The sequence below is a fragment of the Elephas maximus genome, chromosome 3 (assembly GCF_024166365.1).
Source record: "Elephas maximus indicus isolate mEleMax1 chromosome 3, mEleMax1 primary haplotype, whole genome shotgun sequence".
Taxonomy (NCBI): domain Eukaryota; kingdom Metazoa; phylum Chordata; class Mammalia; order Proboscidea; family Elephantidae; genus Elephas; species Elephas maximus.
Window position 1 is genome coordinate 77242409 of NC_064821.1, and position 24664 is coordinate 77267072.

Consider the following 24664-nt stretch of genomic DNA (forward strand, 5'->3'; position numbering starts at 1 on the left):
GAGTCCCTGGAGAAGGACATCATGCTTGGTAGAGTACAGGATCAGCGGAAAAGAGGAAGACCCTCAACAAGATGGATTGACACAAGCTACAACAATGGGCTTGAGCATAACGATTGTGAGCATGGCACAGGACTGGGCAGTGTTTCATTCTGTGGTACATAGGGCCACTATGAGTCGGAACCAACTTGATGGCACCTAACAACAACAACGCTGGAGAGAAGGAAGACATGCTATGGTGTCAGAAATTAAGCTCCGCATGAGTAGGAACTGCATATAGTCCATCTCAAGTTCCTTGCCCTTTGCTCAGCATCAATAGGCATCAAAAATTACATATATGGATGAATATATGCAAAAGTGATGTTTGAGCTGGGTCTTTCATCATTTATCACTGATGGAAGGAAGGCCTGTGTCAAGAAACTGACTAGCAAGGATGTAGTCGTTCTGGCAAAATAGGATAAGGGTCTGCACCAGCACAGGGACCATTAGAATGGCAAGGGAATCATGAAAGAGCAATTCAGGAGGTAAACATATCAGGAATTGGTGAACAGCTGAACGGGTACAAGAAGCAAGGGAAAGAGAGGAATTGCCATTTCTATGAAGGTGTCATTCACTGAGACAGGAAACAGGACAAGCACGTTTGTGGGGGAAAGAGTTTGTTTTGGCAAATGTTTATGTATATATATTTACTACAATAAAGCAAAAAAAAAAATTTTTTTTTGTTCAGTTTTGGACTCCTTAAATACGAAGTGCTGATAGGCTATCCAGGTGGAGCTGTCCAGCAAACGCTTGGGAATATGAGACTTGGCTGGAGATAGAGATTTGAAAGGATAGTGGATGAGACCTTCAAGGGGAAAGTGGAGAGTGGAATGAGAAGAGAACGGGGTTGGGAACCAGGTGTACACTATTATTTAATAGAGCAAAAGCAAGAGAGGGCCCTCAAAGGAGACTGAAAAGGAATTGGACAAAATGGAGACCTCAGAAAATACAGAAGCCAAGTAGAAGATTCAAAAAAGGAGAGGCACGGATGATGTCAGATAAATAAGAACTGAAAATTATCAACTGGATTTCGGCACAAAAAGTCATTTAAGTGAGGTGATGAGGGTGAAAGCAGATTGGCGGAGTTACGGCGTGAGCTGTAAATGAGAAAGTGGAGGCAGGTCCTTCCCGAGTACCGCAGATAGAGCTCTGTCGCTGCACTTGAGTTGAGACTGTACATCTTTCAGGGTAGGCAGGCTCTGTTTCGTATCTCTGGTCTCAGCGCCCAGTACACGTCCTGGAAGACAGGGTGGCGTCAGTGAGTTCATCGACTGGGGACGGAGAAAGACTTTGCGGAGGCAGTCGCTTTGCAGCCGAGGCTTGAAGGATGAGGGTGATTGGGAGGAGAGGTGGGAGGCAGGGCTCCTGGGTGATGGGGCGCTCGAGTGTGTAGGGGGGGGTCTGGGTATGAGGTGGGGTCCCTGTAATATGCGCGTGGTCCTGTGTGAAGGAGGGTCTGTGTGTAAGTTTGGAGGGGATTATTTTGGAAAAAGATACAGGGCCGGAGGCTGTTGCGGGGGTGGGCCTCCCAGCCTCACTAACGCCGCTGCGCGGTTTCGCGGCGCCTCTACGGGAGCCCTCCCGCTGGGCTGCATGGCGACGGGTGACCACCAGGGGCCGCTGCCTCCGGTCCCCGGTGCCCCCGCCCCTCTCCATTGGCCTTTGTTGCCGTCGGAGCGCCCCGCTTGACTCGTTCCCGTCCGCCCCCTGGGCCTGGCGGCCGCGCCTGCGCACTAGCAACTGGCCGGGCGCTCGAAGGGGGAGCTGCTGCAGGCTCCGCGGCCGCGGCGGCAACGGAGGCTGCGGGGGCGGCGGTGCGAGCGGCCGGGCTTCGGGGGGGGAGCCGAGCCCGGCCCGGGAGCCCAAGCAGCTAAAGTGCGGGGTACCTAGGCCCCTCACGCTGGACTCCAAAGTCTCCAGGCCGCCTGACCTCCGCACGGGTATATGGGATGGAAGCGGGACCCTCGGGAGCAGGTAAGGGCCCCGGGGAAGGGGGGTGCTGTGCGTGCTCCAAGGACCAGAGAGCTCCCGCGTGAGGAGCGGGATTTCCGAGTGAGGGAAGGGCTCCTGAGTGAGGAGAGGGGCTCTCTTGGGATGGGGGCCCAGTTTGAAGGGGGCTGTGTGCAGTTCCGGGAGAGAAGACCTTGTGAAGGGAGCCCTGAGATGGGGGCCATTTGTAGAAGGAGGCTGTATGCAGTCCTGGGGGTGGGAAGTAATCTTGGAGAAGGCCCTGGTAGCACGCAAAGACTCGCGTATATCCGAGGAGGCCTAGGGAGAGGCCCGGCAGGTGGCAGGGGGCGGGCTCCAGGTGTCCCGGAGAGGAGGGGGCGACACAGATGGGCCCGGAGCAGCCGCATGCCGGGGGCGGGGGCTCAGCCTGGCTGGGCTGGGTTAGTGTCTCGGGGAGAAGGCGCCAGAGCTGGGCTGGAATCCCAGCCGCGGGATTCCCCCCAGTGAGTCTGGGGAGCCGGAGCAGAGGCGCCGGAGCATGCGCGGAGGTGGCAGCTGGAAGGGGCTGCCCAGTGTGGTGGGGGCGTGGCTGCCTGAGATCGTTCCCCCACCCCTTAGTCCCGGTTTGGCCTGGAAGAAGGAGCGAGCTGATGGGGTGGATTCTCTAACGTTATGCTGGGAGGGCCAAGTGGAAATGGTCCCTTCCCCCATCTTGGGGTCTCTTACACTTGGCCCTGAAGCCCCTCAGTCACAGTTTCCCAATTAAGGTTAAGAGAAACTGCCAAAGTGCTCCTCTTTGCCAGTAGAGTAAGGAAAGACTGAGACTAAAGCAGTGTTTTGGGGGGTGAAGGTGGGTCCTCCCTGAAGATAGGCCTTAGAAAAGGTGTTCGTTACTGAGGGACCAAGGCCAGGACCAAGTCTACCTGGAAGGGATTTTCTGCCTTCTTTGCAAGTTTCTGGGCCAATACTGAATAGAGATTGAAGCTTTTAATCCAAGGATGAGGACCTTTCTATTGAAATGTGTATTAAGGTGACAGCCTGATCTTTTCCTATACCTCAATATTTTCACGGTTCCTATACTTCACTGGTTATCTGTAGTCTTTCTTTCCTTTTCCCTCTCTCAACCCCCCAGAAACTGTCAGAGCCATGTCATTAGACTCTAGGTTGCTCAGCTAGGTCGGGAGGGACTAGGGTGGGAGATTTTAGCTTGCACCTTGGTGTACTGAGTTCCCGCTGATAGCCTTAACTTCTCCTTTTTTACATGCAAGCAGGAGAAAAGGAACTAAGAACAGAGGAGAAATGGAGGCAGGCCTCCCCAAGAAGACTAGGGCCCGCAGGATGATCTGTGGGGTATTGGGATGTCTTGTGTCCTAGGTCTCTTTCTTACCCTGTGATGGGAGAAAGAACATTCTGGATCCTGGAATTCTTTAGGTGACCTCTTATCACCTCCTTCCATTTGGTCTAGGAATGGAAATAGGATTTACTTCTCTGGTGGAAAGATCTTTGTCTTTTAGATCAAACCTTCTACCTTCAAGGAAATACCTCCTACGAACTCACTCAAATTATCCATTCAGTGATCTATAAATATTTAGTGACTACTCTTCTCCCGAAAAGAGAAACAACCTTACAGAGACTCTGTGGGCCCTAAGGTATGGGAATAGAGTTCAGGAAGCAACTGACTTCAGTGGTCACTACTTTCTCCCTCCCTTAGGTGCCTGTCATCATCTCAGGAGCTCTCTTGGTTTTCTAGGCTGGAGCCTGTTTGCAACAGCCTGTGGACTAGAGAAGTGCGGTGGGTCACAGAGATCCAGATGAATTTCTGAGGGCTTGCACCAATACCAACACCAGACTGCTGATGATTTTATCCTGATGAATTTATAATGGGCTCTGGAGTGATGGAAAAAGTTGACCTTTTTGTTTGTTACAAAAAATAAGGTTCTAGGGAAGGGACAAAGCCTGGTGTCTGCGGTAGCCTTAGGAAGAGCCTAGTGGGACAGGCTTCGCTTCATTAAAGGGTGTAATTGAAATTAGTTCTGGAAACTTCAGGTGGAGGAACCCCATAACTGCCTCCTTCCCAGGCTCAGACTATTAGGAGTTAGGGTGATGGCTTGAGATAGCCCGAGGACACACACAAACTGAGGCATTGTTGCAGGCCTCACTGGGCTTATGCCCAAGTATGCCAACTCTGGTCAGGTGCAGAGGCAGTGTCTGATTTATCTGTGGAACCAGCAACTGCCTAGCATAGGCCATGACACAGAGTATATTCACACTTGAACTGAATCATGTTCAAGTGTGAATATATATATGGTCAAGCGCATAATTGAATATTTGATAACCAGTGTATACTCATGTGCGGACAGATTCTTTTTGGAGAGGTTGGCCTGTTAGCCTTTGCTTATCTACCAGCTAACCCAGCCTTGGATTTGTGTTTTTTAAATAGATAGTCTGGCTCCCTGAGAGATATGTAGGCCTCTGAACTGCTGGGAAGGAATCCCTGGGCCAGGGCTTTCAGCTCTGTTACTTTTCCCTCTCTAGGCCAGTTGGGGATGGGGGAGGGGGAGTGTCCTTTTCAGGGCCCCTCCTTCCTTCCTTCTGTCTGCAGGGAAGGGCCCGCCCCTTTCCCCCAAGGCCCAAGCTTTGTCCTTCTGCTGGGGCCCTCATCTGCATCACAAAGTGGCCGTCTGTCCCTGTCTGGGTCTGAAGGGAAGTGTCTCCCTTTCTCAGACTTAAAGCTGGGGGTGGGGTGGGATGGGGGGCTTTGTACAGCTGGGAGGCGTGTAGGGGGATGGGATGAGAGAGATTACCACCTCTTCCTGCCTTCCCAAGTTCCAGGATGAAGGAGGATGGGGGCTCTCCTGTTTTCCCAAAGCATTCTTGGAGTAGAGTGTGCTCCAAGACTAAGTCTGGCGTGTACTAGTTCAATTTTGGGGGAAGGGAAGGCTTTGAGGCTAGAGTATCTGTCCCATCCCCCATCATTTCCACCCAGCCCCCAGCTCTAGGAGATGTATTTCTCCCAAGGCCCCAAACATTTATCCAGTTTGGGACGCTGAAGGAGGTAAATGGAATCTAAGAATTCAGAGGAGGGTCTCTCTTACTGGCCACATGCACAAGGGTGATATATGTTTGTCCTGTGCAGGATTTGTAATTGTTTCTGGTCAGTTGCAGGTGTTCAAGTGTTTTGTGTGCTATGTGTGGTTGTGGTGTGTCTATGGATATGTTCATTCATTTAATGTCAGTATATTGAACAGCTGTGTGCCAGGCACTGGGGAGTCAACAGGGACCAAGGCAGGTACAGTCCCCAGTCCCTGCCTTTGAAGAAAGTGCAGTCTAAGGCAGTGAGGGGCATATGTATAAAGGTAAGCTGCCTAGGTCTGTGTGTATGTGTTTGGATGTATGTGATAGAAGCGTGTCTATGTGTGTCTGTCTGACTGTGGGCTTGTGTTCAGTTTCTGTCCAGCTCTTTTGGGGTTAGGTGGCCAGATACTAGTAGTTAGGCTTTCACTTCCCCATGTAGCTGAGTTCTGAGGGCCTTGTCCGCCCTGGCTGGGCCTCCATTTCCCTGTCTGCCCAGTGGGGCTGGGCTTGACAGGTAAAGGAGACTTGAGCAGCTCAGCTCTGGGAAGTGTACCCCTCCCCTGAATGGATCTGACCTCTTCCTGACCCTCCAGCTGAGGATATGCCCCATCCCCCCCAGCCTGGCTGTGAAAGCAGAGCTCTGATGATGGGAGGCTCTGGGCTGGTTTATTCCTTTCCCTCCCACCTGGGCTGGTCCTCTACTGTGCGGGACAATTAAGCTGAGGACAAAGGCTCCTCTCAGACCGTGTTCCTTCTTTCTCCCTTTCCCCTCAAGCTGGAAAAATAAGACTGGAGGTAGCAACCAGACTGGTGACAAGAGAGGAGAAAGGAGCGGGAGCTGGCTCCGCCCTAGCCCCCTCCCAAGGGCCCCCTCTGTCTTGAAATTGATCCCTTCTGCTACTGTCTGGGCCCTCTGTGTAGAAGGAACTGTGGGACGTGAAGGGGTCAGCTGAATATAAACTGAAGGGACTGCAAAAATTTTGTATTCTCCTTCCCAGAGCCAACGTCTTCCCCTTTTCCAGCATCGTAATTGCTTCCTCTCCTTCCCAAGGCCCCTAATTCTTGCCTCCTCTTGCCTCAGTCTCCTATATTTGTTCCCCAGCTCTTACTTCGTTTGAGGATTTTCTTCATTAGTTTCTTCCATTGCAGCCTTGCTTCCTGCCCCAGTTCCCAACTCTAACCTATCTTGCCTCAGCCCCTAATTCCAGCCTTCTCTCCTTCCCCGGGCTCCCATTTCAAGCTTTTTTGTTGTTGTTGTTGTGACCCCCAGTTCCGGCCTTTTTTCTAGCCCCCTACTTCAGCCTTTCTCTTTTCCTTAACCTCCAAACTATCCTTTTAGCCTTTTTTCCTTTTCTGTTTCTCTAACCCTAGCCTCTTAGTTGCCTTAACCCTGTCTCAAATACCACCCCTACCTTAACCTGGCCTCCTTTGGCTCTTACTCCTGCCCACATTGTAGAGGAGCATTCAAAGATGATGCCTTTTTACATTTAGGATGGTGATGAAAAAAAAAGGTGATGAGTGAGAAGAAAATCCGGATGGCGGAGGACATTCTTGGTCTTCTGCTAGACACCTGGTAGGGGCAAATGTCTCAATCTAGTAGAAAGAAAAAATGGTTTTATTTACTGGGAACCAGATTTAGCCTCTTTGCCTAACATGTAATAGGAACTTACTGTGTATTCACTTGGTGAATTTAAGATAGACAATAGGGATAATTTTCCCGACTGGAGAGAGGTTTAAAAAAAAAAAAAAATGAGCCTGAGGTGTCTGAACCAGCAGAAGCCTTCAGCTGGGTAGGCAAGAAAGAGGCTTCCTCTATGCTCTCCTGTTCCTGTTCTGGGAGGCCTGTGCCTTCTCTGATCAGAGTGTTGATGAGGTTGCCAGATTCTGGCCTCACCAGGCTCTTTGTCTTATAGCTGCAGGCGCATACCTGCCCCCCCTGCAGCAGGTGTTCCAGGCACCTCGCCGGCCCGGCATTGGTACTGTGGGAAAACCAATCAAGCTCCTGGCCAATTACTTTGAGGTGGATATCCCTAAGATCGACGTCTACCACTACGAGGTGGACATCAAGCCGGATAAGTGTCCCCGCAGAGTCAACCGGTGAGTGATCCATATCTAAGCCACCAAGCCTAGGATCTTCCCTTTCCTGAATCTCAGAATCTTAAAACAGGGCCGGAGAGGTAAAAGAAAAAACCAGGAGAGGGTGGTACTACCAAATCCCAAGAAAGCTTTTGAAGGGGAGATGGCCAGCATTTTCAGATGCCAGAAAAAGTAAAGTAGATGCTGAAAAAGGTCATTGGATGGGGCTATTAGATAATTGGAAACCCTGGTTGCATAGTGGTTACGTGCTATTAGTGGTTACATGTTATTAGATAATTAGTGGCTTTTGCCAGACCAGTTTCAGTAGGGTAAAAACCAAAACCAAACCCATTGCCGTTGAGTTGATTCCAACCCATAGCAACCCTATAGGACAGATTAGAACTGCCCCATAGTTTCCAAGGAGCACCTGCTAGATTTGAACTGCCGACATTTTGGTTAGCAGCTGTAGCCCTTAACCACTATGTCATCAGGGTTTCAGTAGGGTAGTTAGGCTAATGATCTACTGCATGACTTAAGGAATAAATGGGAGGTGAGGTGGTAGGGATAGTGAGAGCCAATAGCTTTTTCCAGAAGGTTGGTAGTGAAGTGGGGAGAGAGGAAATCTGTTGGCTAGTGAGGACTACAGGGGTCAAGCACACTTTTCAATATTTATTGAAATGAGTAAATGAAGACTTTTAAGGAAGGAAACATGGATATGTTTATGGACTGGGAAGAGCCCATGGAGAAGGAGAGGTTAAAGGTATAGGACAAGAGAGGAGGAATGAGAGTGGAATGTTTCTGCTGAGGAGGACATTGCAGGATACACATTGGAGTGATTACTCTTAGACACAAAAAGCAATATTTCTTTTTGGAATTATTTTATTTGAAAACTATATAACCCACCCATTGCTGTCAAGTCAATCCTGACTCATAGCAACTGTATAGGACAGTGTAGAACTGCCCCATACAGTTTCCAAGAGTGCTTGGTGGGTTCATACTGCCGACCTTTTGGTTAGTGGCTGTAGCTCTTAACCACTACGGCACCAGGGTCTCCTGAAAACTATACGTACAATGTAAAAACATCCAAATATTACAAAAAGAGTAGCAGTGAAAAATGTCTCGTTACCTTGCTGTCCAGTCCCCCAGTGTCTCTCTCCAAAGGCATTCATTGTTACTATTCCCAAATATGTTTCCAGAGATTTCTCTCTCTATATATACAAGCATGTATGCATATATGGCATTTTTAAAAACCTGTAAGATATGGGGTCCTTGTTCTGCAACTTGTTTTTTTCCACTGGGGGGAATATATTTTGGGTAATAATACATATCAGTACATACAGATCTGCCTTAATCTTTTGCATAGCTCCTTAGGTATTCCATTGAGTAGATGTATTATAATTTACTTAATAGATCTACTGAGCCAGATTTAGGTTGTCTAAACTTTTGCTACAAAAGCGAAACTGAGTTGAATATTATTATACGTGGATACATTTTTGCACTTAGGAGTGTATCTGTAAGATAATTCTTAGGAGTGGAATTGCTGGCACAATTCATTGTTAAATTTCTCTTTTTTTTTTTTAAAGTAAATTGTACTAGTTTATACTTCATCAGCAAGGTATCAGGTTCTGTTCCCCCAGCCTGAACCAATCCCGTATGTAAAATTTTTTCATCTTTGGCATTCTGATGGATAGAAAATTATATCTTGGTCTAATTTTAAATTGTGTTTTTAATGGGTAAAATTGAACATATTTTCATATCTTTAAAAAAGTACATATAAAAGGGAAATTTTGGTGGCTACAGGAAAGAAGGAAAAGATGAGTATATATATAAATGTTTATGTGTATTTCTGAGAACTTGAGAGCAGCCTTTCAATACTCTTTTCAGCCATGTTAGAGTTACATTCTGATAGGTGGGAATGGGCTCTGGAGAGAAGGCTTGACACAGTTAATGAAGGACATGAAAAAATTGCTGGGCGTTACTGAAGTCTAACTGGGTTTGAAACTATGTGTTTACCGTTGTTCCCAGTCTACATTTTGAGTGTTTTCATCCAGTGGTATTCAATAGCTTTGGTTTAAAAAGTTGAGAGGTTAGATGGTTGGATGGGCTGAATTTTGAACGATAAATGGACATTCTGGGGCTCATCAAAGAGGACAATAGGAAGTGAAGTCAAAGAGATACTAATGGAGAGAAAAAGGGGTGATAGGACTGAGGGCTTCAGAGAGATGGAAGAGATGAAGTTCTTCCAGTTTGTTTCTACTCTAGTTCAGATCTCTTCCTTATCTACTTTTGCTTATCAGCTTGAGGAGTGGAGAGGGGAGCAGCTTGGATTCTTTTCCAGTCCCTGGGGTTAAGCCTTTTTCTCCTCAGCCTCCCCTTCTGCTCAGTGGGCACTCACACCCACTCTTGCGGTCCTTTAAAGCCTGGGTGGTCAGCTGAGGACCAGAAGCATCACCTGGGAGCCTGTTAGAAATGCAGACTTTCAGGAACCCTGGTGGTACATGGAACCCTGGTGGTGCAGTGGTTAAGAGCTACGGCTGCTAACCAAAAGGTCAGCAGGTCGAATCCACCAGCCATTCCTTGGAAACCCATCTTGTAGGGTTGCTATGAGTTGGAATCAACTTGATGTCAGTGGGTTTGAGTTTTTTTTTTCCCTTCATCTACTGAATCAGAATCTGCATATAATAAGCTCTCCAGGTGCTTCATATGAATGTTGAAGTTTGAGAAGCACTTCCTTAGAATACATGAGATTAGAGTAGCTGTCAGGAGTGAGAGTAGTAGATGGGACATTGTCTGGACTTAGAACTACTTCCAGAAACTTGAAGTGGTAGTCTCTCAGCTTCTACAGGCCATTCCTATGCCCCACAGGGAAGTGGTGGAATACATGGTCCAGCATTTCAAGCCTCAGATCTTTGGTGATCGCAAGCCCGTGTATGATGGAAAGAAGAACATTTACACTGTCACCGCACTGCCCATTGGCAATGAACGGGTAAGGCTGGAATCATGGTAGGCCTGCGTCAGGGACCTGGGGTGGAACAGAGCTCATGTAAGCCTATTTAGAGTGTGGCTGTCCATTGTTTGTGCAGAGAAAGTATGTTTTAGGGTGAGGGGTGGGTAGGTGCTGGTGGTTATTTGTCATACTGTGTGCCTAGCCCCATCCCAAGCAGACGGAGATTAGACTTAAAAATAGACCTAAAGGACTTCCTGCTAGGTGTGGTTGAAAGGGACAGAAGCAGTGAGCCAGGGAGACTGAGGACAGGGCCTTGTTTCATGAGCACCTAGCATGTGATGGTGGCTGGAGACTGAGGGGCTGGATTTACTCTGGGGTCCCCATTGGGATCCCTGTCAGCTCAAGGAGCATTCTTGGCAAATCCTTAGGATGGGAGGCATTTGGGTACGGCAGGGAATAGCAGAGCGTGGGAAAGAAATGACAGTCCTTTACACCTTTCTCTCACCTTCCTGAAGGTGGACTTTGAGGTGACAATCCCTGGTGAAGGGAAGGATCGAATCTTTAAGGTTTCTATCAAGTGGCTGGCCATTGTGAGCTGGCGCATGCTGCATGAGGCCCTGGTCAGCGGTCAGATCCCTGTTCCCCTGGAGTCCGTGCAAGCCCTGGATGTGGCCATGAGGCATCTGGCATCCATGAGGTACTGGGCATAGTTAGCATCTGGGCTACAAGTGGTAGAAGAACTGTTGTAGGGGGAGGAGGTGAATGAGTACATTAGTAAGGTCTCACTGCGTGCCTTTCAAAAAAAAACTTTTTTAAGCCCTACTGTGTGCCAGGCCAAGTGTCCATATACAATTAGATGGTTTAAAGCCCTGCCCCTGTCCCTCTTAAATCTTTTTGGGCCTTACCCCATCTGTCTCTGCAGGGCAGACAAAGGGTAGAGACTTGCACAAGGTTACACAGCTAGTAAGGGATCAGAGCTGGAATTAAAGCCCTGGTGTCCTGCCTTCCAGGCCCGGGCTCCTCCGTGCCCAGGATGCCTCACAGGGTGGGGACCTGTGCCCGAGGGACCAGTTCTCTGCCTGTCCCTGCCAGGTACACCCCCGTGGGCCGCTCCTTCTTCTCACCGCCTGAGGGCTACTACCACCCGCTGGGGGGTGGGCGCGAGGTCTGGTTCGGCTTTCACCAGTCTGTGCGCCCTGCCATGTGGAAGATGATGCTCAACATTGATGGTGAGTGGGGAGAGCTGTGGAGCCGGGGCACCCCGAGCCCAGTGACCATATTCTCAGCCTGTCCCTCCCAGTTCTGCAACCACACTCCTAGTCTAATCCCTACAGCCCTGGGGCCTCCCCTATCCCACACCAAAGAAGAGGGTGTAAAGAGCAGTGCCTCCATTTATCCTGGAAGACAGAAAGCTGAGCTATTCCTGCTCTGTCCCCCCAGTCTCAGCCACTGCTTTCTACAAGGCGCAGCCGGTGATTGAGTTCATGTGTGAGGTGTTGGACATCAGGAACATAGATGAGCAGCCCAAGCCCCTCACGGACTCTCAGCGTGTTCGCTTCACCAAGGAGATCAAGGGTGAGGACCAGGCGGGGAGGAGAAACAGTGCTACTGTCTCTTTAGCCCTAAGAGGAAATCCCCTTGGGGTATGTTCAGGGGAGAGGCCAAGGTTGGGCACGTGGGCAACCTATTCCAACCCTGACACAAAATGTATGTATCCTAGGGCTGAAGGTGGAAGTGACCCACTGTGGACAGATGAAGAGGAAATACCGTGTGTGTAATGTTACCCGCCGCCCTGCTAGCCATCAGACGTAAGTTAGCAGGGCTGCTAAGCCATATTCTGTTCATGGAAGAGGGCTGAGATTTCAGACACACTCCCCTCCTTTGTTCCCTCCCCTACTGCCCCTGAGAATGACCTTGAACTGGCCCTGTCTTTGAAGATGAGTGGTGGTAGTTTGGCATCCCTCCCCCAACTTTACTAGATCCACTGATACTCTGTACCATTTTTACCTTTTTGGTCTCCACCTTTCCTCCTTGGGCCTTTACTATAGAACAGGCATGTTACCCCTATTCCTGTTCTGCTTCTGTAAATGTTAGAATCTCTCTCAATTTATTCTTCCCTTAAAGAAGTAATCTGGGTCCCTGAAGCTATCACTGATTCCATTCCTCCTCTTGACCTCAGACTATAGTAGACTATGTGTGCCTACTCTGTGTCAGGCTTTATACTGGGCCCTAGAAGTACAGATGAGTTAGACATGGTCCTGACCTTTGTGGAACTTGCCTCTGAAATCTTTGACTTTTCCATGGGAGCTCCATATTGCCTGCTTTCCCATGAGTGGCAGTGCTAAGAGAAGAGGATGGGTAGGGATGAGACAAAGTCCGGGACTTCCCATGGCTGTGCATCTAGAGAGGTGGGATTGAATACCTCCTTCCCTTCCCCCAAACAGGTTTCCCTTGCAACTGGAGAGTGGACAGACTGTGGAGTGCACAGTGGCACAGTATTTCAAGCAGAAATATAACCTTCAGCTCAAGTATCCCCATCTGCCCTGCCTGCAAGTTGGCCAGGAACAAAAGCATACCTACCTGCCCCTAGAGGTGAGGCTGCCAAGTAATGGCTGGGCTGGGAAGAGGCATTATACCTGCACACTGGTCATCAGAGGTCTGTTCTTCCATTTATAGTCTTATACTCATTTTGAAGTTTGGAAAATTGACATTTTGAGTGATATGAGGTAATTCTGCTATGAAATGTTCTTACCCTCTATCCTGTTGTCTTGTGTTTTCCTTTCAGGGCTGTGAGACAGAGGTGCAAACCGTATTTACTATTTAATAAGTAATTAGTTTCCCCAGGACAGAGATTTCAGATACTCACACTCATGTTTTTCACTTCATTCTTCTTTTCCCTGATGTCAGGAGCTGGGGTTCCCAAATGAGTTAGAGATACAGGTTTATCTTATTCTACAGAAAATGGAAATGAATGTAATATGACGTAAATCTTATTTCCCCAAGGATTCAGTGTGTTCTTTTTGAAAAAAATTTTAGCCCTAAGATTGGTATACTTCTGCAGATCTTTGAAATCCTACAGTAAAGAAAGTATAATAATGCTATTTAAGCCATCGAATGCAAATACAGAATCAACAGACTGTATTTGGTTTGGTATACACTAACCAAAATATTTGATAAGAAACTGCCACTGAATGCCTCATTGTCCAGTCCAGTGCTACTCAAAGTGTGGCCAGTGGACCAGTAGCATCAGCTTCATCAGGCTCTACCCAGACTTACTGAGTATGAATCTGTATTTTAACTAGCCCCAAAAGGGGATTCATATGCACATTAACGTTTGAGAAGCACTGGCTTAGACTACCCTCTTTATTCTAGCATAGGAGTCAGGTGGTGGGACTAAAGAGCAAACCTTCTGTGAGCTTCTGGGATTTTAGAACTAAGCAGAGGGAATTAGGTCGAAGAGAGAGGAGATTTCAAAATTTAAAAACTTGGATTTGGTGAATAGCCGCTGATGTGCAGAAAATGGGATGAAGGCAGTATGTTCTCTGAGGTATAAACGAATCACTGTGGGGACAATCCCACCTAAATAGATAGGCTTTAGATTATACCTACTGGAAGCTGAGATGTGTTAGTAAATTAACATTACTTCTATTTAAACAACGGTTCCAAGCCTGAATAATTTATGTAATTTCTATCTTGATTTTTACTGTTGTTTGTTTATTTAACAAGTATTTATTGAGCTACTATGTATGTGGAAACCCTGGTGGTGTAGTGGTTAAGTGCTATGGCTGCTAACCAAAGGGTCTGCAGTTTGAATCCACCAGGTGCTCTGTGGAAACTCTGTGGGGCAGTTCTGCTCTGTCCTGTAGTGTCACTATGAGTCAAATCGACTCAGCGGCAACGGCTTTTTTTTATGGGTTACTGTGTGTGCCATACACCTTCTATGTGCCAGGTGTATACACATTTAAAAGTTAACAAGATAGACAACGTCCCTGCTGTCATGGAGCTTACATTCTAAAGGTTGGGCGGGGGCGGTGATAGACAATAATTTGATAGATAGGACAGTTTCAGATAGTGGAAGCACTATGAGGATAATTGTGTCAGTTTCCTATGTCTGCCGTAACAGAGTATCACAAACCGATTGGCTAATCAGAGCAGAAACGTGTTGTCGCACAGTTCTGGAGGATAGCTGGCCGAATTCAGGGTGTTGGCAGGACCATGCTCTCCCTGAAGGGTCCAGGAGAGGATCTTTTCTTGCCTCTCCCAGCTTCTGGTAGGCCCAGGTGTTCCTTTGGCTTGCAGCTGCAGCGATCTCTGCCTCCGTCCTCATACGGTGTTCTTCCCTGTGTGTTCCTCTCTGTCTCTTCCCTTCTTTTATAAAGATACCATTCATACTGGATTAGGACCCACCCTACTCCAGTACGACCTCATGTAGACTGATGGCATCTTCAAATACACCTTTTTCCAAACAAGGCCATGTTCACAGGTACAGGGGGGTTAGGACTTCAACATAACAATAATAAAATCCATAACAATAATAAACAGGTTAAGAGGATAGAAGTAAGAATGAAGAGGGGTGGAGAGCTACTTTAATTATTATGGTCAGGGAAGCCCTCTTTTAGGAGACATTTAAGCTGAGTCCTGCATTATGATAGAACTAGCTTTATAATAACCTCAGGGAAAATCCTTCCAGGTAGAAGGAATAGCAAGTACAAAGGCCCTGAAACAGCAGTGAGCTTGGAGCATTTTGAGGGATTGACAGAGGGCCGTGTTCGCTGGCATGTAGTATAGAAATGGAAAAGTAGTAGGAAACAATGTTGGGGAGAGGTGCAGGGTCAAGTCATACAGGATATGGCAGGTGGGGTTTTTTTTTTTTAGAATAACTTTTTTGAAATATAATTCACGTACCATAAAATTCACCCTTTTAAAGTATACAATTCATTGATTGTTAGTGCATTCACAAAGTTGTGCAGTCACCACAACTATCTAATTCCAGAACATTTTGATCACCCCCAAAAGGAATCCTGTACCCTTTAGCAGTCACTGCCCACTCCTTCCTCTCAACCTCTGGTAACTGATTTATTTTCTGTCTCTGTGGATTTGCCTGTTCCGGACATTTCATATAAATAGAATTGTACAGTATGTGGCCTTTTGTAATTGGCTTCTTTCACTTTGCATAATATTTTCAAGGTTCATCCATGTTGTGGCATGTATCATTCCTTCATTCCTTTTCATTGCCCAGTGGTATTCCATTGTATAGATATACCACATTTTATTTGTCCATTCATCAGTCAGTGAGTGTTTGGGGTTGTTTTCGTTTTTCAAGTATTATGAATAATGCTGACATGAGCATTCATATGTAAGTTTTTATGTGGACATATATTTTTATTTCTCTTGGATATATACCTAAGAGTGGAGTCATATGGTAACCCTGTGTTTAACATTTTGGGGAACTGCCAGGCTATTTCCCAAAGTGGCTGCACCATTTTACAATCATCAGCAATGTGTGAGAATTCCCAATTTCTGATAAGGTGGGATTTTTTTTTTTTTTTTTTGAGTTAACAAATATCTATCTATTCGTTTAAAAAATAATGATTTCCAAGAGTATTTTAAACAGCTTTATTGAGATATAATTCATAACCCATACAATTTACCTATTTAAGGTGTATCTTTTTTTTTTTTTTTATTAAATGTTTTTAGTATATTCACAGGGTCTTGGCAACCATCACCACAGTCTAATTTTAGAACATTTTTGTCCTGCCCTAAAATGAACTCATACCCATTAGCTGTCAAATCCTATTCCTCCCTCATTGCTCCACCCCCTTCCAGCCCCTGGAAGTCAGTACTCTACTTTCTGTCTCTATTAATTTGTCTGGTCTGGACATTTCATATAAATGGAATCATATAATATGTGGTCCTTTGTGACTGACTTCTTTCATTAGTTTTTTTTAAATTCTGCTTTAACTGAAAGCTTACAGCTCAAGTTAATTTCTCATACAAAAATTTATACTCACATTGTTATGTGACCCTAGTTGCTATCCCTGTGTCAGCACACTCCTCCTTTCCACCCTGGATTTCCTGTGTCCATTCATCCAGCTCCTGTCCCTTTCTACCTTCTCATCTTCTCACCTCTGGACAGGAGCTTCCCATTTAGTCTCAAGTATCTGCTTGAACTAAGAAGCATACTCTTCATGAGTATCTTTGTATGTCTTACGGTCCAGTCTAATCTTTGTCTGAAGAGTTGGCATCAGGAATGGTTTTAGTTCTGGGTTAACAGACAGCCTGGGGGTTTCATTAGTTTTTTTTTTTTTTATTAACTCTTATTGAGCTTCACGTGAACGTTTACAAATCAAGTCAGTCTGTCACATATAAGTTAATATACATCTTACTCCTTACTCCCACTTGCTCTCCCCCTAATGAGTCAGCCCTTCCAGTCTCTCCTTCCGTGAAAACTTTGGCAGCCTCCAACTCTCTCTATCCTCCCATCCCCCCTCCAGACAGGAGATGCCATCACAGTCTCAAGTGACCACCTGATATAATTAGCTCACTCTTCATCAGCATCTCTCTCCCATCCACTGTCCAGTCCCTTTCATGTCTGATGAGTTGTCTTTGGGGATGGTTCCCGTCCTGTGCCAACAGAAGATTTGGGGACCATGACCGCCGGGATTCCTCTAGTCACATCCAGACCATTAAGTATGGTCTTTTTATGAGAATTTGGGGTCTGCATCCCACTGATCTCCTGCTCCCTCAGGGGTTCTCTATTGTGCTCCCTGTGAGGGCAGTCATCGATTGTGGCCAGGCACCAACTAGTTCTTCTGGTCTCAGGATGATGTAGGTCTCTGTTTCATGTGGCCCTCTCTGTCTCTTGGGCTCTTAGTTGTCGTGTGACCTTGGTGTTCTTCATTCTCCTTTGCTCCAGGTGGGTTGAGACCAACTGATGCATCTTAGATGGCCGCTTGTTAGCTTTTAAGACCCCAGACGCCACATTTCAAAGTGGGATGCAGAATGTTTTCATAATAGAATTATTTTGCCAATTGACTTAGAAGTCCCCTTAAACCATGGTTCCCAAACCCCCGCCCTTGCTCCGCTGACCTTTGAAGTATTCAGTTTATCCCGGAAACTTCTTTGCTTTTGGTCCAGTCCAGTCCAGTTGAGCTGACCTTCCATGTATTGAGTGTTGTCCTTCCCTTCACCTAAAGCAGTTCTTTTCAGCTAATTAATCAGTAAAAAACCCTCTCCCTCCCTCCCTCCCTCCCTCCCTCCCTCCCTCCCTCCCTCCCTCCCTCCCTCCCCTTCTCGTAACCACAAAAGTATGTGTTCTTCTCAGTTTATACTATTTCTCAAGATCTTATAATAGTGGTCTTATACAATATTTGTCCTTTTGCCTCTGACTGATTTCGCTCAGCATAATGCCTTCCAGGTTCCTCCATGTTAGTTTCATTAGTTTTTAAGGCTCATCCATGACGGTATGTTTTGAGGTACAGAGTCCCTGGGTGGTACAAACAGTTAACACATTTGGCTGCTGACTGAAAGGTTGGGAGTTTGAGTCCAGCCAGAGGCAGTGAGGTGGAATTTTGTTATGATTGTAATAGGAGCCCATTCCCACTGAGTCAATGCCAACTCATAATGACCCTATAGAACAGAGTAGAACTACCCCATAGGGTTTATAAGGAGCAGCTGGTGGATTTGAACTGCCGACCTTTTAATTAGCAGCTGAGTTCTTAACCACTGCACCACCAAGGCTCTAACCAAAAAACCAAAACCCAGTGCCATCGAGTCGATTCCGACTCATAGCGACCCTATAGGACAGAGTAGAACTGCCCCATAGAGTTTCCAAGGAGTGCCTGGCGGATTCAAACTGCCAACCCTTTGGTTAGCAGCCGTAGCACTTAACCACTGTGCCACCAGGGTTTCCCTAGGAGCCCATTAGAGGACTTTAAGCAGAAGAACGATAAGGATTGTTTGAATCCCTACAGCTAGAAACCAGAACTGGCCAGTGCCTCCAGTCCAGGTTTTTTTTCAAATAGTCATCCAGACTCGTGAGAGTGTTAGCAAAATTTGTTCATTTCCTGATAGTTGCTCTCTGCCTCAGTCTTTTGCTAGTGTTAATTCAGTGGCTGAAATCATCTGTAGAGAGTGCTACAACTTCAAGGTGTCTTCAGGAGCGCAACTTCACAAATTTCAACAACTCTGGATTTTCTTTAAGTGAATTGACTATTTTGCATATTCTTTAGAGTACAGAGTTAAAGGCGGGTTAATCTGTCCTGGTTTCCCCTCCTATTGTTCAGCATGAATTCTGGGAGTTAGGAAGGGAGCCAGTGCTACAGAATGTTGGCCCTATGGGAGCAAGTTACACATTTCATTTTGTCTAAATCTTCACAGCAACCATATGGGATAGCGAGTGATTTTCCCATGTTAGAGATTAAAGAAGTAGAGTCTCAGAGTGGTTTAGGGACTTGCCCAAGGTAAAATCACCTAGAAATGACAAAACTGGGCCTCAAACACAAGTCTTCTGAACATATTGGTCCTCTCTACTCTGTCACAAGGTCTCCTGTTCATGACATCTTGAATACAGTATATTGGAGAATGAAAGTCTTGTACATCACTGGAAAGCCTCTTTTGATCTCCGTGGTGTCCTGTTGGATCTGGAAGTGAGGAACCAATGGGCGGAATGTTCCTCACATGGATGTCAGGCCAGCAGAGGCAGTGATTTCTGTAGACTAGGCTCGAGAGTTTAGATCCAGGCCCAGTCTTCCTGGTGGGGTACAGGATGTAGCCACCGATGGAGAACTGCCCATTTCCTTAGGAATCCAGTTGTGTATATTGTGTTTTTTTAGTATTTAGAAGAGGTGTATATACTGGGTACCTTTGGTAAAGAGTAATATACACTACAATTTATTGAGTGTTTGCTATATCCCAGAACTGTAGTCAGCCCTTCAAGTGCTTTATTTTTTTTAATCTCCAGATAACCCTATGAGATTGTTACTGTTCTCCCCATATAACTTAGGAGACCTGAGGCTGAGAAACACTGAGTAACTTGGTCAAAGTCAAGTAACTGCTAAGTGGCTATGACAGAATGTGAGCCCAAATCTGGTTTTGGTTCCCAGACTCTTAATCATGAAGTGGCCATCCTGCCTTTTGTGTTGCACATGGATGTTTTCTAACGTACTTATCAAGTAAAATTCAATAGGAGAATATACGTGTGCACAAGGGGGTTTTGCAGTCCCATTCCCCAGGGCTGATAGCCAAGGCCTCTTCTCTTACTGTGAGGCTCTGGGTATAGAGGGGACTGCACTCAAGCCAGAGCTACCTGTCCTTTTTGTTTCCTCAGGTCTGTAACATCGTGGCTGGGCAGCGCTGCATCAAGAAGCTGACTGATAACCAGACTTCGACTATGATAAAGGCTACAGCCAGGTCGGCGCCGGACAGACAGGAGGAGATCAGCCGTCTGGTCAGTGGGGCTATAGAGAAATGCATGCTCGGTTGCTCAGTCACTGGGGACCCTGGTAGCATAGTTGCTCTTCTGCCCCATCAGGACCCTTGAGAGAACACAAGTCTGGATTTTGTGCCAGAGACTCCATGGGGTTGCTCTTGCTTCTTGACCCTGTAGCTACTTCTTCTTTTTCCTTCCTGTATTACCTCCTTGTGTTATCCACTCCCACTTTCCCTGATCTTCTTTCCCCTTTTTTCCAGAGCTATTCCTTGCCACCCACAGCCTCTCTGCGAGACTCTCTCCTTGGGATTCAGGGGGTGAGCAGTATTGCCAAACTGCTGTTCTCATTAGATCCCCTTCTTTTGCTCTGCAGATGAAGAATGCCAGCTACAACTTAGATCCTTATATCCAGGAATTTGGGATCAAAGTGAAGGATGACATGACGGAAGTGACAGGACGAGTGCTCCCGGCACCCATCTTGCAGTACGGTGGCCGGGTGAGCAGGGTCAGGGCCAGACAACATCTCTGGGGTATATGGGGAGGTTGGGTTGTATAGCAGGGGCCTTTGCCGCCCTACCCACCTGGCTCTCCTGAGGCTCACCCGGGCGCCCCCTCTGCCTATCCTCAGAACCGGGCCATTGCCACACCCAATCAGGGTGTCTGGGACATGCGGGGGAAACAGTTCTACAATGGGATTGAGATCAAAGTCTGGGCCATCGCCTGCTTCGCACCCCAGAAACAGTGTCGAGAAGAGGTGCTCAAGTAAGGAGGGTTGGGAATATGGGTGGAAGGGTGGGAAGGACCCTAGAACTGCCTTACCTCCTCCCACCTCCAAGGGCTAAGATTTGATCCGTAATCTCCTCTTTTTGACTCTTGAGTTTCTGCCTCCCTTGCACTTTTTGGCTCAAACTTCTTCTTGTCCCTTTTCTGTTCATTGTAGTTGGGAGTCTGGATGAGCTGCCATATATGTCAGAGATGATGATTTCAGGACATGAGTCTCCTAAGGAGGCCTGAATTATTTTATTGTTAGAGTTATAATTAAGAGTGGTAGTAAATAGTAGGAGTGATGACTATTAATGTTTACACCAACATTGTACTAATTACCTAATTTATGTTCTCTCATTGCACCTTCACAGTGAGTAAATAGTAGGAGTGATGACTATTAATGTTTACACCAACATTGTACTAATTACCTAATTTATGTTCTCTCATTGCACCTTCACAGTGAGTAGGTGGTGATATTTCCATTTTCAGGAGACTGAGGTTCGAAGAGGTTAAGTAACTTGTCAAAGTCTGCATGTTAAGAAAGTGTCAAGGTGGAATCAAATCAGATCTGAACCTTCAAAGGTTGTATTATTAATTGGAAACAAACAAACAAAAAAGCGGCTTGTTCAGCTGATCCTCTGAACTGCCCTCTCCTGCATGTGGAATTTTTTTAGTCAGGTCCAAGTGACCTGAATTAGGTGAGCATGAGTTGTCAGGGCCTCTGAGCCACCTGTGGCTGAGGGGCTGGGTATAGGTGACAGCAGTGAGAAAGGCGATGTAGCCAAATGATTTAACAGGTTTGGTGGGGGCAGGGGACAACATTTGGTTAGTGAACGAGCAAGTGAAGCAGACACTGACTTTCCTCTGTAGGTTTTTTCTTTTTAATAGCTTTTCTTAAGATATATTTTAAATACCACAAAATTTACCCATTTAAAGTGTACAGTTCCATGGTTCCTGCAGTCTTTTGCAGTGGTGGCCTCTTATTCTCTGGATCTGAAGTGGGGTCAGAGCGTTTTGTTGAGGATGCGAAGAGTCAATGGAGCTGGTCACTTTGGGCATTGATGAGGACAATAGAGATATGTTCCTGGTGGATTCAGCTGGCCGTGGGGTTTTTGTAAGAATTAGTTCCAGCAGCCCCTGAGGAATGTGGGGACTCTGGCTGCCCTGCTCCTCTCACAGACACACAACCACTACCATCACAAGTATAGTTTTTCTTAATGGATTCTTCTTGTTCCATCTCTTGGATTGCTGGGATTGTAGCCCCATTTCGGCCAGGCTGTTCCTGGTCCAGGCCTGGCATTGGAAGACTGGCCCTTAGCCATACTGGAAAGGCTCCCTTGGAGCTCCAGTTCTCCCCCTTGGTGCCACGTCACCTCATGGGTAGTCCTGTTCTCTGGGTGCTTCTTCTCTTATTCCCATATCTTTCCCCTGTCCATTTCTTTTGGGACACAATCTACTTGTTTTGGATATTTTGGAATTTAGAAACTGATAAACTTAGATTCTTATAGTTGGAAGGGTTTAGTTCATTAAATACCCCCTTCTCCCAGGGACCCCTAAATGTAGTGGGGAGTAATGTAGCTTGTGCAGCTGGGTTGGTGGTCCCTGGTTGGATATGTGGTTTTGGGGTAAAGATGAAGATTGATAAATCCTCAGGCATGGAAGAGGATGAGATTGTCCAGGGAAAATGTACATAGTAAGCAGATAGCTAAAAATAGAACCCAGAAAACCTAGAAAGTAGATGGAGCAAAGTCCCTAAGTATGTATGAGAGTATGGGATCCAGAGTACAGTGGAAGGGCATCTTTCTACCAAGACAGAAGGGCAAGAGAAGAAGGTGGTGTGGAATTGAAGAAATTGGTAGTTGGGGATGGATGAGGGAACTCTAGGTTCAACCCTTAGAATTTTTCTTTTAAAGAGGCCCCATTACTTCAGCTATGTCACTTTTAGGACAGGATTTTAAGACCTTCTCTATCTTAGATGTGTCTCAGCACACTTTGTGAAACCCAGCACAGGTCACAATATCCCAGGTATGATCTGGCAGTAGAGAGAAGATTGGGAATGCCACTGTCCTTGTGGTGGAGATCCACCGTTAATGGCATCTGGTAACACTTTGGCTTTGTGAGTAGCTATGTGCAGTTGCATACAAGGTGGAGAAATGGAAGAACTACTGTTAGTAGCCCATCAAAGTCTTAGCTCCTAATCACATCAAGCAATGGCTAGACTGTATCTTTTTTTTCTTACACTGTATCTTTTTTAACATTTATTTTGAAAAAAAAAAAATTATAAATAAAAAAAGATAGAGAATAATACAGCAAACACTCATGTACCCACCATCCAGAGTTTTGTCATATTTATTTTATCCTTTTTTAAAAAAAGTAAAAAAAATTACAGATAAATTTGAAGTTTATTTTTTTATTCACTTCAATGTAATTTAATGTCCCACCCTCACATCATTCCACATCTCCCAGTTTTTCATTCTCAGTCCTCAAACCCTGATTCTACAAAAGACATACACTATAAAATCATGAGGACTTTTTCTTTGAAGAGAACAAAAAAAATTTTTTTTTAAAAGAAGGAAAAGTATCTTCTTTCTGATTACATGTAAAGTAAGGAAATAATTAGATTATAAAAAATATATTTTGCTTTTGATACTGTAACTGACAAAAATAGGACCTTCACAGGCTGACTGAGTATCAGGGACCTATTTTTGTGCTTATTTGCCAAACTTTTAAATGTAGATCTTCACAATGGTGGGGGAAAAGCCCTTGTGAAGAAGTGACTATGATCTAGTGAGTGTTTTTTTTTTTTAACAACTTTATTCTATTTTTGGTGAAAATAAACACAGCAAAACCTGTTCCCCTTCTAGTTTCTAGACATAATGATCAGCGACGTTGGTTACATTCTTTGCATTGTATCAACATTCTTTTTTTCTGTTCTAGTTGTTTCACTTTCATTTACTTAATTGTCTTGCCCACTACCCTTCTCATCTATGCTTTAAAGTAGATGTTGATCCTTGGGTTTTCTATAAATTTGAGGTTCTTTTATTTCCTCCATCCTAGTCCTTTTTCTCCCTTCTGATGCAGCCACTGTCACATATTATTGTAACTTTCCTATCTTATTTAAATATTTTGTATACATATATGTATGTAAATGATTTTGAATTTTTTACATATAGTTATACTGTGTTTGTCCTTGAGTTTTTCACTAAATGTTTTTTAATCTATCATAGTGATACTTATATACTATATTATAAAAGCCGAAACTGTTGCCCTCATCCCCTAAATAACTGCTTCCATTCTCTATTTGTACACTATTTAATCTAAATGCAGGATTTTCACAAATTAAATTTCCTGTTGCTCGTTTCAGTCATTATATGTATATAGTTTGTTCTTTTTTAATCTACTACATAGGCACCCCCTCTTTGTCTTCCTTCCTTAGGGTAAAGCCCTAAAGCCAAAGGAAAGAAGCATGTTTAACAATTTGCTCTCAGGGTTCAGAGAACCAGTAGGAGAGGAAGGAAGCTCATTTTTAACATCTCCTACATTCTCATCACTGTAGGAACCTCACTTATTTTATTTTGAGCAGAGAGGCCTACCTCTTGGGCATCTGCCTCTTGCTAAGGACATGTAATAGAGCACAGGAATCAGCTTCTTGGGTGGGACAAGGTGGGGACCCTGAGAATTCCCACAGGTACATTCTCTGGGCTCCTCCAGCTCTCTGCTAGTACCTTGAGCAGTTAGCAAGCTCTGTCTTGTTCTACTTGAGTATATATGTTTTTTTTTTCCACTAGCTGTATTTGTACCTCAGTTGCCTTAGAATCCTTCATAGCCGGTCATAGTAGTGGGCATCTAAGATAGAAGTGTTCAGTCAGAGGCATTAACGTGGGCCTCACTGCCTCCTGTCATGACCATCCTTGTGCTGCAGGAACTTCACGGACCAGCTGCGGAAGATTTCCAAGGATGCAGGGATGCCCATCCAGGGCCAGCCTTGCTTCTGCAAATATGCACAGGGGGCAGACAGCGTGGAGCCCATGTTCCGGCATCTCAAGAACACCTACTCTGGGCTACAACTCATTATCGTCATCCTGCCAGGGAAAACGCCAGTGTATGGTACGGTTCTTTTGGGATAGTGATAACGCTGATGGGACTCTTCTCAGGGCAGCTACCTGGAAGCTTCTGGGGAGGACTCTATATGGATTCATGAGAGTGGCCACAACTGTTCCTTAATGTTAGTGCTCCTCTTATAGGAGTATCAGCCCATGTGAGCCGTTTGAGTCATCTCAGAGCCTGTTTATCTGTTTACACCCCCTCTTAGTAACATTTTCCGGGGTTCTTTGTGTGCTGATCTCTATGGTGGGCTAAGATGGGTCAGACCATATTCCTATCCT

The 24664-nt window shown here is 45.8% G+C and overlaps 1 protein-coding gene across 2 annotated transcripts in view; it reads left to right on the top strand.

Moving 5' to 3' along the window:
- The first annotated feature begins 1766 nt into the window (after positions 1-1766).
- Positions 1767-24664, top strand: part of LOC126072886 (protein argonaute-1) — a 43483-nt gene continuing 20585 nt past the window's right edge. The window contains exons 1-12 of one of the 2 annotated variants that reach the window (XM_049878746.1): positions 1767-2010; positions 6975-7158; positions 10003-10123; positions 10600-10781; positions 11177-11313; positions 11525-11659; positions 11805-11892; positions 12529-12676; positions 19413-19532; positions 19888-20019; positions 20143-20276; positions 24202-24386. In XM_049878746.1, coding sequence (XP_049734703.1) covers positions 1986-2010; positions 6975-7158; positions 10003-10123; positions 10600-10781; positions 11177-11313; positions 11525-11659; positions 11805-11892; positions 12529-12676; positions 19413-19532; positions 19888-20019; positions 20143-20276; positions 24202-24386 — 1591 coding nt within the window. In that variant the 5' untranslated portion in view covers positions 1767-1985. The remainder of the gene's footprint in view (positions 2011-6974; positions 7159-10002; positions 10124-10599; positions 10782-11176; positions 11314-11524; positions 11660-11804; positions 11893-12528; positions 12677-19412; positions 19533-19887; positions 20020-20142; positions 20277-24201; positions 24387-24664) is intronic. The other variant, XM_049878747.1, reaches the window with a different exon arrangement.